A 14952-nucleotide genomic window follows, 5' to 3' on the forward strand; every position below is an offset into this window, starting at 1 on the left:
GGCCCCTGTGCACGCAGGGCCAATGGCCCTCACCTGCCTAGATTCCCTGTTGTCTGAGGTGGCCTCTAATAAAGAAATAAGTCCCTGTCAGTTGGTGTAAGTGCTGTCTGTGGCTCTCCAGGGAAGGGTTCTGACTTGTGTTGTGGGGGTATGGGAGGCATCGGCCCTGGCCTTTCCCCCCCCCCGGAAGCTTCCAGAAAGGTCAGTTTCTGTACGCTCATTCTTTCCAAACTAAGGAAGGCCGGGGTCACAGGGAGCTCCTTCAGCATCTGCTGTGTGCCCCGCACCTGCTAGGTCCCTTCCATCCTCACACTCAGCAGTACCCTACTTGCAGGTGAAGCTCAGAAAAGTTAAGAACCAATAAACAGTAGTGGAGCTTAGTGGAACCCAGAAGGGGAGGCAGATGTAAGTGGCACTTGTGGCCAGTGGAGCTTCCATCCAGTCCCAAAGACACAGCGATGGCAGGGGAGAAAAACAGGCACCAGCTCCCTCCTCCAGCCCCCAGGGTAAGTGGGACAGGAGCTCCGTCCATATCTGCTGTTGCCCTGGATCTAGTTCCTGCCATCCCCACACCCATGTTCCTAGCTGGAGACCCCTCTGCCCCTCTGCTGCCTCCAGCCAGCTCTGTCTTCTTCCCTCCAGCCCATCCTACTCACACAAATGAGATCGAAAAGAGTAGGCGAGGCTGAGAATTGGTTTATTAAGAATGTCCCTTGCCACCCTCCTCACCTTAAAATAGTTCTTAGTATCAAAAGAAGTTAACACAGGCCGCCCAAGTCCCTGAGGTTGGAGTCCTAGCTCAGCGCCCTTACTCCCAGGGAGGGGAAGAGGAGCAGACTCCCTGCTCCAATCAGAGACGGCCGTGGGATGGAAAGTTTCTGGAGCTCCATGTTCTATCCGTGTGGAGCAGGAATGTGCTACGGCTGCTGGCAACTGGCAGGGGTCACCTTTGCCACAGCGTAGGCACAGCACTGCCCCTGCCTGCTTCTGGGAAGATCAGAGAGTAGACCCCGCCGAGGTCTTCTCCCCTCTGCCCCCAGATTGCCCCTTACCCATCCCCTGCCCTGGGTCAGGAACCGGCAAAGGGGCTTAGCAGGCAGAGCACTGGGGTAGGGGTGGCGAACCATGTCTAGGCAAGGAGGATCCCCATTTTCCTTCCTCCCTCTGCCTCCCAAGGGGCTGATTCTGGGGGTGATCTTGAGTTGTGTGGGAGCCCTATGAGGTTTGTAAAGAGAGGGGAGTGCAAAAGAAAGGAACACAGAAACACACATGCAACATGGACACCCTTACCCCTGCCAGATCTGAGGACATCCTGGCTCTCTGCCTGGCCTGGGCTGTGTGCAGAGCTGGTGTTCAGTCAGTGGTTGGCCACATGATTTGATCCTGCCCACCCCCCCACTCACACTCCCTTGCACTCACGTTCAGTCTCTGCACATTCCCCTAACCCACACTAACCCGCCTGTCCCCCAACACACACACTTCAAAACCACTCACACACATCCGCACTGCAACAAGGCCAATGCTCACCACCCCACCCGCATCTCACACACCCCAGATCTGTGCCCACCACCCCATCAACCTACACACTTGGTCTCCCTCACACACTCATGTGTGGGCTCCCAACCAGAACAGCAGCTCAGGGGCCAGAGGGATTCCTGTCCTACACTCTCTGGGGTCCTGGCTCCAAAGAGGGAGTGCGGTGAGGCCTCCCGGGGGTCTGCCTGGAGTAAGTCTGAGTGAGACTGCTCCCCAGTCCCAACAGCTTACTGCCTCTAGATCCCATGAGAAGATCTGCTGGGAAACTTGGGCAGCTGAAGAGCAAGCATCTAGTGCCACCTAGCGGTGCCCTGAGGAGGGCACAGGGGTAACAGAAGGGACCTCACTGTATCCCCAAAGGCCGTGGTACCTGGTCTCCCAGCTAGACAGAGGGTTCTGGGAACCACCCCGGCAGTGAGGAGATGTGAGGAGGAGGCTGACAGGGAGGGAGAGACAGCCTCCTCTCGGTGGAGCTAAGAACACAGTTCCAGTCCATTTCAGCTCCAGGGACCAGAGGGGTTGCCCATTTTCTAGCCCAGGTCTGCTGGGAGGCCAAGGCCTGTGGGGGTCATGTGGGGGTGAGCAAGGGGTGGGCAGGTTACATGATTCTGGGCCCACACCCTTCATGTCCAAGTTCAAGATGCTGAAAGGAAAACAAATCATCTCAAGGACTTCGGGGAAGAAGGGGAGCCAGCAGGGATGGACAGGATTCTCAAGAGGGCAGATCTGCTTCCAGGGCCTTCAGTCCAGCTTGACCTTGGCCTCTGACTCCTTCAGCAGGTAGAGGCTGTCATCTTCCAGGAAGCTGTGGGCGGAGGGGGGAGCCCACTGAGGCAAGGCACAGCTCTGAGAGCGTCCCCTGGGGGCGGGGGCGGGTGGTGCAGGCAAGCTGGCTGGGTGGGTTGGGAGGCAGAGGCACAGAGCAGGTGAGTGCTGGGCAGGGAGAGGCACCCACCTGAAGAAGAGGACGTGAACCGGGATGGTGCTGATGTGCCAGATGGCGTGGGCATCCAGGACCCAGAAGAGAGGCGGGAAGTCCAGCAGCTCGAGCAGGGACAGCCCCTGCAGCAGCAGGACCACCGCCACGCACTTGTGCACATGCGGCAGCCGCTGGTTCCGCAGGCACCAGGCCAGCCACCACGCCGCGTTCAGCAGGCCTGGGCACGGGCGGCGGTGGGGAGAGGCTCACTCCCTGGCCTCCTTCTCTCCTCCCCAAGTCTCCCCTCTGTGACCCCAGGGCCACCCTAAGGAGCCTCCCCCCGAACCGCCCTCTCTCCCACCCCCAAATTCTTCCCTCTTCTTTCACCCTAAGGGTCTCTCTAGAACCTCCTTCTCTGGTGGGCACCAATGCCCACCTCCACCCCGAGGCAGCAGTTCCGCAGACGGCCCCGCCCTCCCAGAGAGCCCGTCCCGCCTCACCGATCGCCACGTTAGCCGCCATGTTGTAGCCGTAGTCGAAGCGGATGAGACTCAGGTAGGAGACGTGCGCCGTCAGCATGAGCAGCAGGAGGGCCCGGAAGGCACTGGCCACGGCCGGGCGCTGCAGCCCCACGGTCCTGCCCCGCCGCCCAGAGCTGCTCAGACTGAGTGGCCGGTCCCCACGGCAGCATGCCCTGAAGCACCCCCTCACCCCAGCAGCCATACAGGGGAGCCAGGCCAGCAGGGCAGGCTTCCAATCCTCGAGGGGTAGCCTGTGACCTTGTGCTATATAGCTCCTTGGAAAGAGCCAGGGCCCCCCATCCCATCACGGAGTCCCCTCCAGATCCATCTGGATGCTATGTGCATGCGTGATGAAAGCCCTGGAACAGCAACCCCAGCAGGCCGTGAGATTGGTGACCACTTTCCGCCCCCAGGGCCCGATTTTGCCCCCAGAGCAGCCAAGACGGGCTCACCTGACACAGCACAGATAGATGGAGTGCAGGATGACAGTGGAGGCACAGAAGTAGTCCATTTTCTGAGGGCAAGGAGAGCTGGGTGAGGGGCCAGTGTGAGGGCAGTAGGCCGTGGGCAAGGCTTCATGGAAGGCAGGGCCTGGAGAAGACCCACCAGGGATGGGGGTGGCGGAGAGCCAACCAGAGTCGACTGTGGGAGTCCCAGGCCTATGGCCAGTGGGGACGTCTCATGTTCCTTTCCTCTATCGCTGTTTTATGTCTGAATTCAATAGACTGACCCTTGTATTCACATTATACAATTAAAAAAAAAAAATGTACTCAGCAGCAAGGGTTTAGAGGTGTGCCGGCCAAGACTCCAGAATGGAAGAGCGTGCGCAGACTTCAGAGTGCAGTCTGGGTTCAACAGCTGTGGGCTCGAGTCTGGATTGCCCCCCTTCACTGGCTGAGGGATCCTGGGCAAGTGATCTCACCTGTCAAAGGCTCAGCTGCCGCATCAGTTAAGAAGAGCCAGTGATCACACCTGCCTCACAAGGGTCAAGTGAGGCTCAAGTGCACTAACAGGCTGAAAAGGCTCTGCACAAAGCAAGTGTCCTGTGAACCCAGTCAGGAGAACTAAGAGCCAGGGCTGCCCCACCGCTGTCCCTGGTCCTCCGGGACTGTCCCCAGCAGAAGATGGAGTGGGAGGGCGCTCACCTCTGTGAGGTCGGTGTCCCTAGTGTGGAAGACTGTGGACCAGAACCAAGCATTGAGGGAGACCTGAGGAGAGAGGCAGCCAGTGAGAATGGCGCCCAGAGGCGGGGAAGACCCCCCAGAGGGTCTACCTCCATCTCACTTTGGGGAAGGGGAGCTGAGAAACAACATGCTTCCCTGGGTCCTGAACAAACCCATGCCCCTCCACCCCACCCAGTCTGGGTCCCTCAGACTCAATCTTCCCACCCCTGAACTCCCCCAAGGCTGCGACGCTGCAGCCTCCACAGGTTCCGGCCTGGCCTGGGAACCAGTTCCGGCAGTCAAGTTCCCTGGTTACTCAATGGCTAAGACAACAGCCCCCGGGGAACCTCACCTCCTCCCCCAACTGGCAGGTGATGACAGCCCCACCCGGGCCAGGGGAGCCAGTGACCTCAGCCTCTGGGGGCGGGAATGAAGTGGGTGGGGTGGAGGGGCTTGAGCCAGCTTGGGGTGTGTCTGGAGCAAGCAAGCAAGGGAGGGAGATCAAGCAGATCCCACTGGGCCCAAGTCTCTGAGGAGGAAGCCCAGCCTCCCCCTGGCTGGGCCGGCCCAACCCGCCAGGCCAGTGGCTGCTGCTTGGATCTGGGAGGAGCAGAGGAGCAGGGCTGGAGGGGCTGTGGTGGGCAAGGGCCCAAGGGACTGCTGGAGGCCTTTCTCCTGGAAATTAACTGCAAGGAGAGAGTACAAATCATCTGGCAAATAAGCCCTCACTCTCGTGGAGTTGGTGGTGGCATTTTTTTTCAGGGACTGCTGAAACCCAACTTACTGAAAGAAGGGTGGGCTGGGGTGGAGACACACAACACTGGGCTGGGTGAGAGGGCTGGGAAAACAGTCAAAAGAAGAGACGGCCAAGGTCTGGCCTGGAAGGCCCTAGGGGTGGGGAGGGATGCGCTAGGGTGGTACAGGCCTGCCAGGGATGGGTAAAGGCCAGGAGCTGCTCACTTGGGTCCAGTGTACCAGGAAAACTGACCAGGCAGGGGACAAAGGGAGCAGGGTAAAAAAACCACTCTCCTCCTGGTATGCAGCAGGAAGGTTAGGTGGTAGGATGAGTTCCCTAACACAGGCTGGAGGGGGCTTGTGAGGAAATGGGGAGAGCAATGGAGTGGAGGCCTAAGCTCTACTGCAAAGAGGCTCAAGCCTGGAAATCTCTAGAGGCTCAGGGGGCCTGGTGAAGCCTTCTGGCCTGGGTTCAGGGCTGACTCTTGCAGCTTCTGCTCCTCATGACCTGGGCACAGGCCCTGCCCTTCTGGGCCCAAGCTTCCCTGTGGGACAAATCAGGGGGCGCCCAAAGTGATCCTTTGTTCCCTTTCCAACCCTTTCCAACCCTTTCCAATCAGGTGATTAATCCAGGTCTTTTGAGGACAGCCATCCTGTCCCATCCCTGGAGACTGGACCCCTTCCCCAGAGACAGTAATGGGCGCTGGTCTGGAGGCTGGAAAATGGAACAGGATGAAGTCCTTCCTCAGACTCTGCTTCTGCGAAGTCTGTGATGCTCGGGTCAGAGTAGGGAGAGAAGCAGGCTCAGTGCTGGAGACGGGGCCCAGGTGATCACGTGGGCCAGGTCTCCTGGGCAGGCCAGGCACAGGGACATCCTTGGGGAGGGAAGTGGCCCTGAAAGCCAACGTGATAGGGAGGCAGAGGGGAAGGCAGCAGGCAATGGCAGCCAGCCAGGTCTCCTTGTCACCCATGGCAGGAAGGGGGAGGTAACAGGCAGACTAAGTGGCCTGGAGGGTTGTGGGGGAACGCACAGGGCTAGGGCTTCACTCTATGGGACAGGGATTGGGGTTGTTTGGTCCCCTGTCCAACTGCCTCCCCGGGGTGCCTTCCACTTACAGAGACCCACCTGAAGCCTGGACTCTGCACCCTGAAAAGTCCCCTTTCCCCTGGGGAGTATCTCATTATGGGGGGCTCCTCTTCTGACCCTCTCCTCAGACTTGGGAGATAGTGTCATTAAGAGTGCAGGCCCTAGGGCCAGACTGCCAGGGTTCAAAGCCTGCCTCTGCATTTCCTGTGTGTCCTTGGGCAAGTTATTTAGCCTTGTTGGGCCTCAGTTTTCTCATCTGTAAAATGGGAATAATCATAGTAATGATAAGGATTTAACCAACAAAACAAGTACAATGTACAGCACAGTGCTCAGGACAGGGTTAAACATTAGGAATTATTTCTCCCCACCTTGCTGCCCAGCGTAGGATTCTCACACCCCTTCACAGAACCAAGGCCAAAGAGCCCAAGTCTGTCTCCCACTCTCCTTGGTGGCCAGGGAAGTCTAGTCTGAGAAAGGGTGGTCTCTCCAAATCTGCCTTGGCCCAGCCACAGTTCCAGGCTGGGGGCAGGATGTCTGGAGCCTCCATCATGAGATGGACTCTGGGTTCAAATTCTGTCTCAGCCCCTAAACAGCTGTGTGATCTTGAGCAAATAATAGCTTCTCTGAGCCTTAGTTGCCTCACGTACAAAACGGGGTTCAGAATAGCACCTGCTGCGTAAGAGGGTCCTGAGGACGATGTCTGCAAGATAGCAGGCACAACAAAACCATTCAGTACGTGGTGGCTATTCCTGGGCCTGGCACACAATAGGTAGCCCAGAAATATCTGTTTCCTTCATCATGTCCAGGGACTGACCACCATCACTGCCCTTCCTCAAAGGTCACAATGTTCCAGGGAAAACCACGGAGCCCCAGGGTCTCTTGGTCCCAGAACACAGACGCTGCAGCTGTAGGAAGAGCCCCCTCTGAGCCCCTTTCTCCCTGCTCCTGAGCGATCCTACCAGGATGCACTGAAAAGAGATTACTTCTCTTCACTCAGAATTTGTCATTAAGGCTCAAGTTTAGGAACAGAAGGATGTGAAGGATGGGAGGGCCCAAGTGTATGGCTGCTCCCAGGCTCCTCGGCCAAGCCTGAGTAGAATGGGGGAGCCGGGGGTGGGGGGTGGTAACTGGCCAATCAGACAGGCCAGGAGGGCCATGGGCGCCAAGAACTTTGCATAAACACTGAGGAAAGGGGGAGGCCAGGGGCAGGGTGCCCAGGAGGGCGGAACTGGAGGGGACACGGCACGCTGGGTGGAGGAGAGCAGGAGGCTGCTTCAGTCTGTTGGAAAATAAGAAAATTGAGACAAAAATATCACAGCCGTGAAACTGGTTGGATGCCAAGTGAGCCAGATCTGTCAAGAATTCGACCCCAGTGCTAAGCCCCAGTGCTCGGGGCTGTCATTGACACCACAGCGGTGGGGACAAGTGGGTCTTTAAATAGCTCGCTGTCTCAGAAGTGGGGGAGGCAGAATGTTAAATATGATGCCTGCTGCCATCCTGCCCCCCTCTCCCAGAGGCCTCAGGCAGGGCAAGCCAGCCCCAGTTCACTCCTGAGAGAGAAGTGGGCAAGAAGTGGATGGAGACGGGAGGAGAGGGACTTTTTCCACCATCAGAAAGGATTCCTTGATTTCCTGCCATTGCCTGTTCCACTGGCGCTTGTCTGACCGTAGGGACGTCCTTCCGGAAGTCTAGCCATCATTCTGCTGTCTCTTCTCCCAGTTTCCTCAGCAGAGGTGGGGTACAGTTAGTCCCCACCACCGTAAATCACCCTGAAGAGACAGTCTGGCCTTTCCTGGCACCCCATCCTCACGCTACCCCAAGGACCTTTCCTTGTTGGATGAAGGGACAGAGAACCGGTTTAGCCTCGTAGCTTTGGCAGCGAGCAGGGGCCCCCAGTTCCATGAAGTCAAAGGTCTGTGGTGGGCTCCTCCAAAGCCTGGCTGCTGCCCAGCCCAAGTCCAGGTCTAAATGTCAAGGCAAGGGTTGACTTCTTACGCCAAAGCTTTGTCAGCACTGCTAAGTGCCAGAGAAAAAGCCGCAGAGACCCCTCCCCCTCCCCAAGACCTCACCTGGAGCAGGTTGGGGGGCCTTCCCACCCCAACTCACTAAAAATCAGGAGCCCCAGTCGCTCCAGAAAACCCAGCCTACAACAAAGTCCACGGTCACAACCTCCATACAGCTTGGGATTTTTCCCTCTTGCAAATGCACACAGGACTAAAGATCGAGGGTAAAATCCACACTGGATCATCAAAGAGAGTGTGGGCACTGAGACTCTGTCCCTCGAGGGCCTCTTGGTGGCACGAAGAGGGGGCCGCATGTCCTCAGGGTGTCCTAAGACACAGGCCATAGGTATCTGTCCTCTCCCAACCTGGTATCACCTGTCATGCTGGACTGCAGGACACACCTGGGAGGTATGATCCTCACCAAGACGGAAGCTGAGTGGCAGATGCCAGTGAGATGAAAGACCCCAGAATCAGGTGGAATCAAAGTGAGAGCTGTGAAGTGACCACCGGCCTCTGGTACATGTTATGAAGATGAAGGCAGGAACTCTCTGAGGTCCCCTCAGACCAGCGTGTCTACCCAGGGAGGCTCTGAGTTTGGTTCAGACAGTTCAGGCAGCACTGTCCTGTGATAACAGGGGCAGGGACGAGGGGGCAGTAAGGGCAGGCATCAGTGTCCCTGGAAGACGCCAAGGGAAAGGGGACAAGTGAACTCTCCTCAGTTTCCCCACCTTTCCTGTTTGCATTCAGTTCAGTTCACTTGCTCAGTCGTGTCCAACTCTTTGCGACCCCATGAACCACAGCACACCAGGCCTCCCTGTCCATCACCAACTCCCGGAGTCCACCCAAACCCATGTCCATCGAGTCAGTGACGCCATCCAACCCTCTCATCCTCATCCTCTGTCGTCCCCTTCTCCTCCTGCCCTCAATCCCTCCCAGCATCAGAGTCTTTTCAAATGAGTCAGCTCTTCCCATCAAGTGGCCAAAATATTGGTGTTTCAGCTTCAACATCAGTCCTTCCGATGAACACCCAGGACTGATCCCTTTTAGGAGGGACTGGTTGGATCTCCTTGCAGTCCAAGGGACTCTCAAGAGTCTTCTCCAACACCACAGTTCAAAAGCATCAATTCTTCAGCGCTCAGGTTTCTTCACAGTCCAACTCTCACATCCATACATGACCACTGGAAAAACCCTAGCCTTGACTAGACAGACCTTTGTTGGCAAAGTAATGTCTCTGCTTTTTAATATGCTCTCTGGGTTGGTCATAACTTTCCTTCCAAGGAGTCACCTTCTAGCCAGAACCAAATTCGCTTCTCTGCGTGAGGCCAAAAACAGGGAGTGGCGGCTCTGTCCCCCTCAGTGACAGGCTGGGATGATGCCAGGCCCCAGTCTACACAAGAATTCTGGCCCCTCAGTCCGGCACTCAGAGCCCTCTCTGCTCCCTCTTAACTCCCTCGTCTGCCCTTCAGCCAGCCACAGCGGTCAGGCTGACCTTCCCAAGGATGCTGGTCCAGGCCCCACACTGACCAGCTTCTGCACGTTCACTCCTGCTGGGCCCCCAGCTCAGGAGGTGGGAATCCAACGTCCTCTCCCCTCTGGGCACATGTCTAAGCCTGACCAGGCCTACAGATCCCGTAGAAGGAGATGCAGGCTCCCCTCCTCCCCGCGCTTCCCTGAGAGACTCTTCCACCCAGACGATGTGGTCTCCACCTCATAGATCGCTAGGCTCGCTCCCTGAGCCCTCTTCGCCTCGGCCTCTATCCTGCCTCCCAGACTGGCCGGACCTGCACCTCCCACTCAGCTTAGCTCCTTGGGATGGGGGCTTCAGCCACCACAAGCACGAACCCCTGTCTCTACCCACAGCAGATACCCAGCAAACATGCAGCAGCACACGTGGAGACAGCCCAGAGGGGTAGGTGCTCGGGCCCAGACAGCCCTGGGGGCCAGCCTGTCTGCACTAGTCACCACCCTGTGAGCTGATAACTTTGGGTATGTTTCCCCGCTCTGAGCCTTCCACAGGGCTTGCAGTGGTATCATGAAGATTAAATGAGAAAATATACGTATAGAACTTAGGACCATGCCCATCTTGTGATCTGAGTTCTGTAACTGATAAAGATTATGAATGGAAAGCATTAGGGAGGGGCACCATTTCCCAGAGGTTCCACAGCCTCCTCCTGGCCCTCCTTCTGGTCCCCATCTCTGAAGTCCAAGGTTTGGCCTAGACTTCCGGCCCCTGAGGTCCACAGAGACCTTCAGTCTCATCCTATTTGACTGAGGCAGAATTCAGGAGAATGGCCAACCCCTTCCTATCCCTGTCCCAGGGCTCCCCCGACCACACGATGGCCTTGTGGTCTTCCACCTGCCCCTCTGGGCACTCCTTCTGTCTGCATTGCTGGCTCCTCCTCCCCTATTCAGCCGTGAAGTTTTGGGGTTTCTCAGGTCTCCATCCCAGATCCCTTCTCTTCTCACCAAGCTCCCCCCGGTGATGACATCCACACTTAGTTTCTATCACTGTCTTCTAAGCAGAAGCACAGGACTTGTCCTTGATTCCTCACTTCTCATCTTAGGTCGCCTCACAGCCAAGGTAGTGTAAGAGTGTAAACTCTGGAGCCAGATGCCAGGCCAAACCCTGGCTCCTGGGGCAGGTAATTTAAACTTTCCAGTCCTTGGTTTCCTTGATGTAAACTGAGGACAATAATACTCCCTACCTCATAAGCTTTTTACAGGATTGACAAGGTTAATATTTATAAAATGCTTAGAATGATACCTGGCACAGACTAAGAGCTGTGTATGGGTTTGTTAAAGAAACACATGAAAAAATTTTAATGTTACCTCCAAAACATAGCTCAAACACACTTCGCTTTAATGCCCCTTCTTCCCCAGACCTGTGCCACTTCTCTAGCCTAGCTACTGTGCCCTACACGAACATTACCAAATACGCCCCGCATCCACTCCTGCCCCCTCCAACCTGGCCTCTACCCAGAGGCCAGAACGGCAAATGTATTCACGAAGCTCCTCTGCAGCCCTCATTGCTTCCTGAGGTTTTGGGAGTCAAGATCTAAAGTGTTACTATGAGGTTTTGAGAGTCAAGATCTAAAGTGTTACTATGCCTGCAGGCTCTCCACCTCTATCCATCTCCAGGCTCCAGCTGCTGCCCACCCGCTCGCCTGCCTCACACCCCCTCCCAGCTTCCTGCCTGGTCGGCCTCCTGGCGTTCATGTCCTCAGATAACCTGCACTCTGTCCTGCCAGTGCACATTCATCCATCATTCTGATTTGACCTCACATACCCCTTCCTCACGGAAGCCTTCTTGGATTGCCCCGTGCTGGTCTAGACCCCATCACACCCCCCACAGCATGGATCTAGCCTTCACTGGACTTGTTCATAGCTGACCTTTTACATTCAATTGTGTACTTATGTGACTGGTACCAGAGGGTGGCGACCCATGTGTTAATATATGCTTTTGGATCTCTCACACATAGTAGGCACTCAACACCTGAACAAATGGCTGCTTTGATGGAAGCAAGGTGAGTGAGTGGGGGCTGTTTCCCTAAGGTTTACCATGGTGGTTCTGATCCAGAGACATCCATTGCAACCTCTCATGCCCTCCCCAAGGTGATGGTGGTTCATATCTGTACCACAGTCCCTGTTGCTCATGCAGCTCCGGGCCCCAGATGCTGGCTCTTCTGACCAGCCACTCTGTGAAGCTCAGAGGCCTCTCTGGACACTCAGATGGAACATACTTCAGCTTCTCCAGGGATGGTCTAAGCTCTAGACGGACTGCTGTTGCTGCCGCTGCCTCTAGGCCTCGCCGGGGGTTGACAGGGCTTTGAACCCTCCACAGGGGTCCTGGGAAAGACCTGTGGTCCCAGCATGCTCCTACCACCCATCTCCCTTCTGTGTCTGTAAACTGTCCTACTGGGTATTTGAGCAGCTTCCTGCTTCAGGACGAGATCAAGGTCTCTTTCCTCTCTCCCTCCCTCTCAGACAGCCTGACCCAGGATTTCTAGAAGGTGAAGGCCTGATTCAGCACCTTCCCTGCTCTCCCCAGGCTGGACCACCCCACAGCTGCAGGTTTAACCCTGGAAAATTGAGGGGAAGCGAGGTGGGTGAGAATGGGGATCTCAGGCTTCCTCTTTCTCGGATGAGGGTGTAGAACAGGAATCCTGCCAGGTTACCTACCCAAGCAAAGGCCACGCAGGTGGGGTACATAGGGGAGGAGGCTGGCACGGAGGTGCGGTAGCGACAGAGCATCACCAGGCTGGCTAGGCCATTGAGGAAAGAGGCCACAGCAGAAGCTGGCTCTTGGAAGCACAGGAACCGGGAGAAGGGCCACTGTAAAAGGAGCACATGGAGGGGGCCTGAGGGGCAGGCGATGCCCAGCTGGCCCCACCCACCTCTGCTTGACCTGCTGCATCCCCAGGTCCCCAGCCAGCTCCTCAGCTCTGGACCTTGGCCAAAGCCTCAGATGCAGTCCCTCTTCAGGTCAACGAGCTCCCCTGCGCTCCCTGGCTGAGAGTCATTCCTCTATCCTGGTCAGCATTCACAGCACTGGGAAGACCAGGCGGGCCAGTGCTGATGGCCTCAGTATAGTTGGTGGAAGCAGCACAGACCTGTCATCTAGAAGACACAAGAACTAATCCATCTTCTACCACTGACCACAGCCCTCTGAGCCTCACCTTACTCTGTGACAAGCTGGGGAGAATAATTCTTACCAACTGCAATAGTCTAGAATAAGATCTTATTGGATCAAAGGGTATCAGCAAGCTGAGCCTCTGTGCCTCACTGGGCAATCTGAGGGGTATTTTTATTTTAAATCCAGACCCCTACTGAAGAAGCAACAGAGGGCATACCAAGAGGACACTCTGGGAATTTGTCCTTGTAGCAAGGTGGGCATCTCAACCACTCGAAGCAGCCCAGCACCACTCCTTGAGGAGACCCCAAAACCTCCCAGATCTTGTTACCTCAAATCCAGAGGCAGGACACATTGTTCCCATCTGATAACAGGAAAACCAGCATGTTTTGAGGATAGGAAACACACACTCATCACCCCACACTTTGGCTTGCTTCAACAGCGTGATCCAACTAGAGGCATCTTACTCCCACCATATACTTAACCTGACCCTCCAGCTCACCTTGCCATGGAACTGAGGCACTTTGTGACCTTCCTGGAGGTAGAGGCCAACGGTGACCCACATACACTCATACTTACAGTCGTCCCGACAGGTCCAACCTGAAACAGATAAATATGGCCTGGTGGATTCCCCAGCACGGGGAGGGACAGAGATAGCCCGAAGGGGCTCAAACCCAAACACAAGCCAAGAGGGCCTGCAGGTTGGAGAAAACCAGAAGAAATCTGAAAATTCTAACTTTCTGCTTGGACGGATGAGTGATGGTGCAACATACACACAAGGGAAAGGTGCGTGCGTGTGTGTGTGTGTTAGAGTGTACAGTGAGCAAATAGAGATGTCTCTTCTTCTTTCACTCAAGATGGAGATTTCGGCATCTGATGGACTCATCTGTGGACATGTGGGTTCACGTTTGCTCTTCCTGAATACAGGATTTGCTCTCACTCCCCAGGGAGAAACCCTTGTCATCTTAACCCCCGCCTATGAAAATGAAGTTCAGGTTCTTCACTCTGACTTTGGAGGCCCCACATTGCCTTTTAAACTTTATTTCCCACGACTCCTTTTCAGGCACCCTGCACCCTGAGTAAACCAAGCTGCAGGATGTGTCCATATCTACCCAGGGCCTCCATTCTCTGTTCTTTCTGTCTGGTTAACAAAGGACAGTAAAGAGAACAAACTTGTAGTCAAACAGACCAGAACTGAAAACTCTACTAGTTACTGGCTGTGTGGCTTTGAGCAGGACACCTAACCTCTCTGAGTCTCCTCATTTGTAAAAATCAGGTTAAGAGAATCAACCTCAAAGGGTTGTTGTGAAAAATAACTATTTTGACACCTGTCACACTCTAAGTGCCCACTATGGCCACAGGCCTAAATTTAATGCATCCATCGGGAAGACCTTCCTCTCAGGAATGTCCAAGATAATCAGTGTCCCCAGCTCTTCAAAGTCAGAAATGATTCCTTCCTCCCTACATGCTATCTAATCTAAGAATCCCTGGGGGCTCGAAATGCCGTCTCCTTGCATTATGAGCCCCCAATGGCAGGACCCTGGTCTGATTTCGGTGTCATTCCAGTACTTTGTACCCAGGCGGTAGTAAATGCCCATTTGACTGAATGAATAAAAAGTAAACGAAGCTCCTGGCTGACAGGCTATCATCACTCTGGGGCTCCACTCACTCACACCCATAATGGACCCGAGGAAGGAACTAAGGTACATCATTACAGAGCGGCATTTGGGGGCGGGGCCAAGATCATTGGGCGGGGCCTACCGCGGGGTGTGGCTTACCTGCTAGACTCATGTAGATTGGCTGGCGGGAGCGGAAGTGCTTCAGTGCACCCCCCGAGCAGTTCCGCTCTTCGCACCGAAGCACGCAGTCGCGGTACACTGGCTCGCGGTCGCCCTGGGAGCCGCTTGCTAGCGCGGCTGCTCCAGCCAGCAGTACCAGCCGCGCAGTCCGCCCGGCCATCCTTCCACCCTGGCCCTCCGCCTGCGGAGGAGCTTAGGAGCTTTCACTTCCGGAGTAAGCGGAAGTGCCTTGTGTTCTTTCATCTGCTCTCCTCTGACGTCCACCCCAGTTTAAATACAAGTTCCCGGGTTTTTGCTTGCGCCTGCCCCGCCCCTCGCCTAGATGTTATCTGCATATAACAAGGCGACAGGGTTAGGGTAAGGGAGACACCGGATAGGTTAAGAAGCAAAATAAAGTGGTATTTTATCAACATCTGTCTTCTTTCTTCTCCAGGACCTCTTTGTTTGAGCTAGGGCTATTTTTCTGTCCCCAGTTTAATCGGATTTCCGCACTCGTACCTGGAAGTGTCTATTTATCTTCCAACTCCACTGGCACCACCACTCTAGTTAAGGAAATCAT

The 14952-nt window shown here is 55.5% G+C and overlaps 1 protein-coding gene across 5 annotated transcripts; it reads right to left on the minus strand.

Annotated features, from left to right (window-relative positions):
• Positions 1–1567: 1567 nt before the first annotated feature.
• Positions 1568–14553, minus strand: PGAP3 (post-GPI attachment to proteins phospholipase 3). Of its 5 annotated transcripts, XM_068978128.1 has the most exons (8): positions 14373–14553; positions 13097–13194; positions 12144–12296; positions 4122–4184; positions 3429–3490; positions 2956–3092; positions 2492–2693; positions 1568–2341 (listed from the first exon to the last, which is right to left on the minus strand). In XM_068978128.1, the coding sequence occupies exons 1-8, from the start codon at positions 14551–14553 to the stop codon at positions 2278–2280; spliced, it is 960 nt and encodes a 319-aa protein (XP_068834229.1). In that variant the 3' UTR covers positions 1568–2277. The 5 variants fall into 5 exon arrangements, with proteins under 5 accessions (XP_068834229.1, XP_068834232.1, XP_068834231.1 ...); XM_068978131.1 differs by lacking the exon at positions 12144–12296; XM_068978130.1 differs by lacking the exon at positions 4122–4184.
• Between the last annotated feature and the right edge of the window lie 399 nt (positions 14554–14952).

The sequence above is a fragment of the Capricornis sumatraensis genome, chromosome 8 (genome assembly GCF_032405125.1).
Source record: "Capricornis sumatraensis isolate serow.1 chromosome 8, serow.2, whole genome shotgun sequence".
NCBI lineage: Eukaryota > Metazoa > Chordata > Mammalia > Artiodactyla > Bovidae > Capricornis > Capricornis sumatraensis.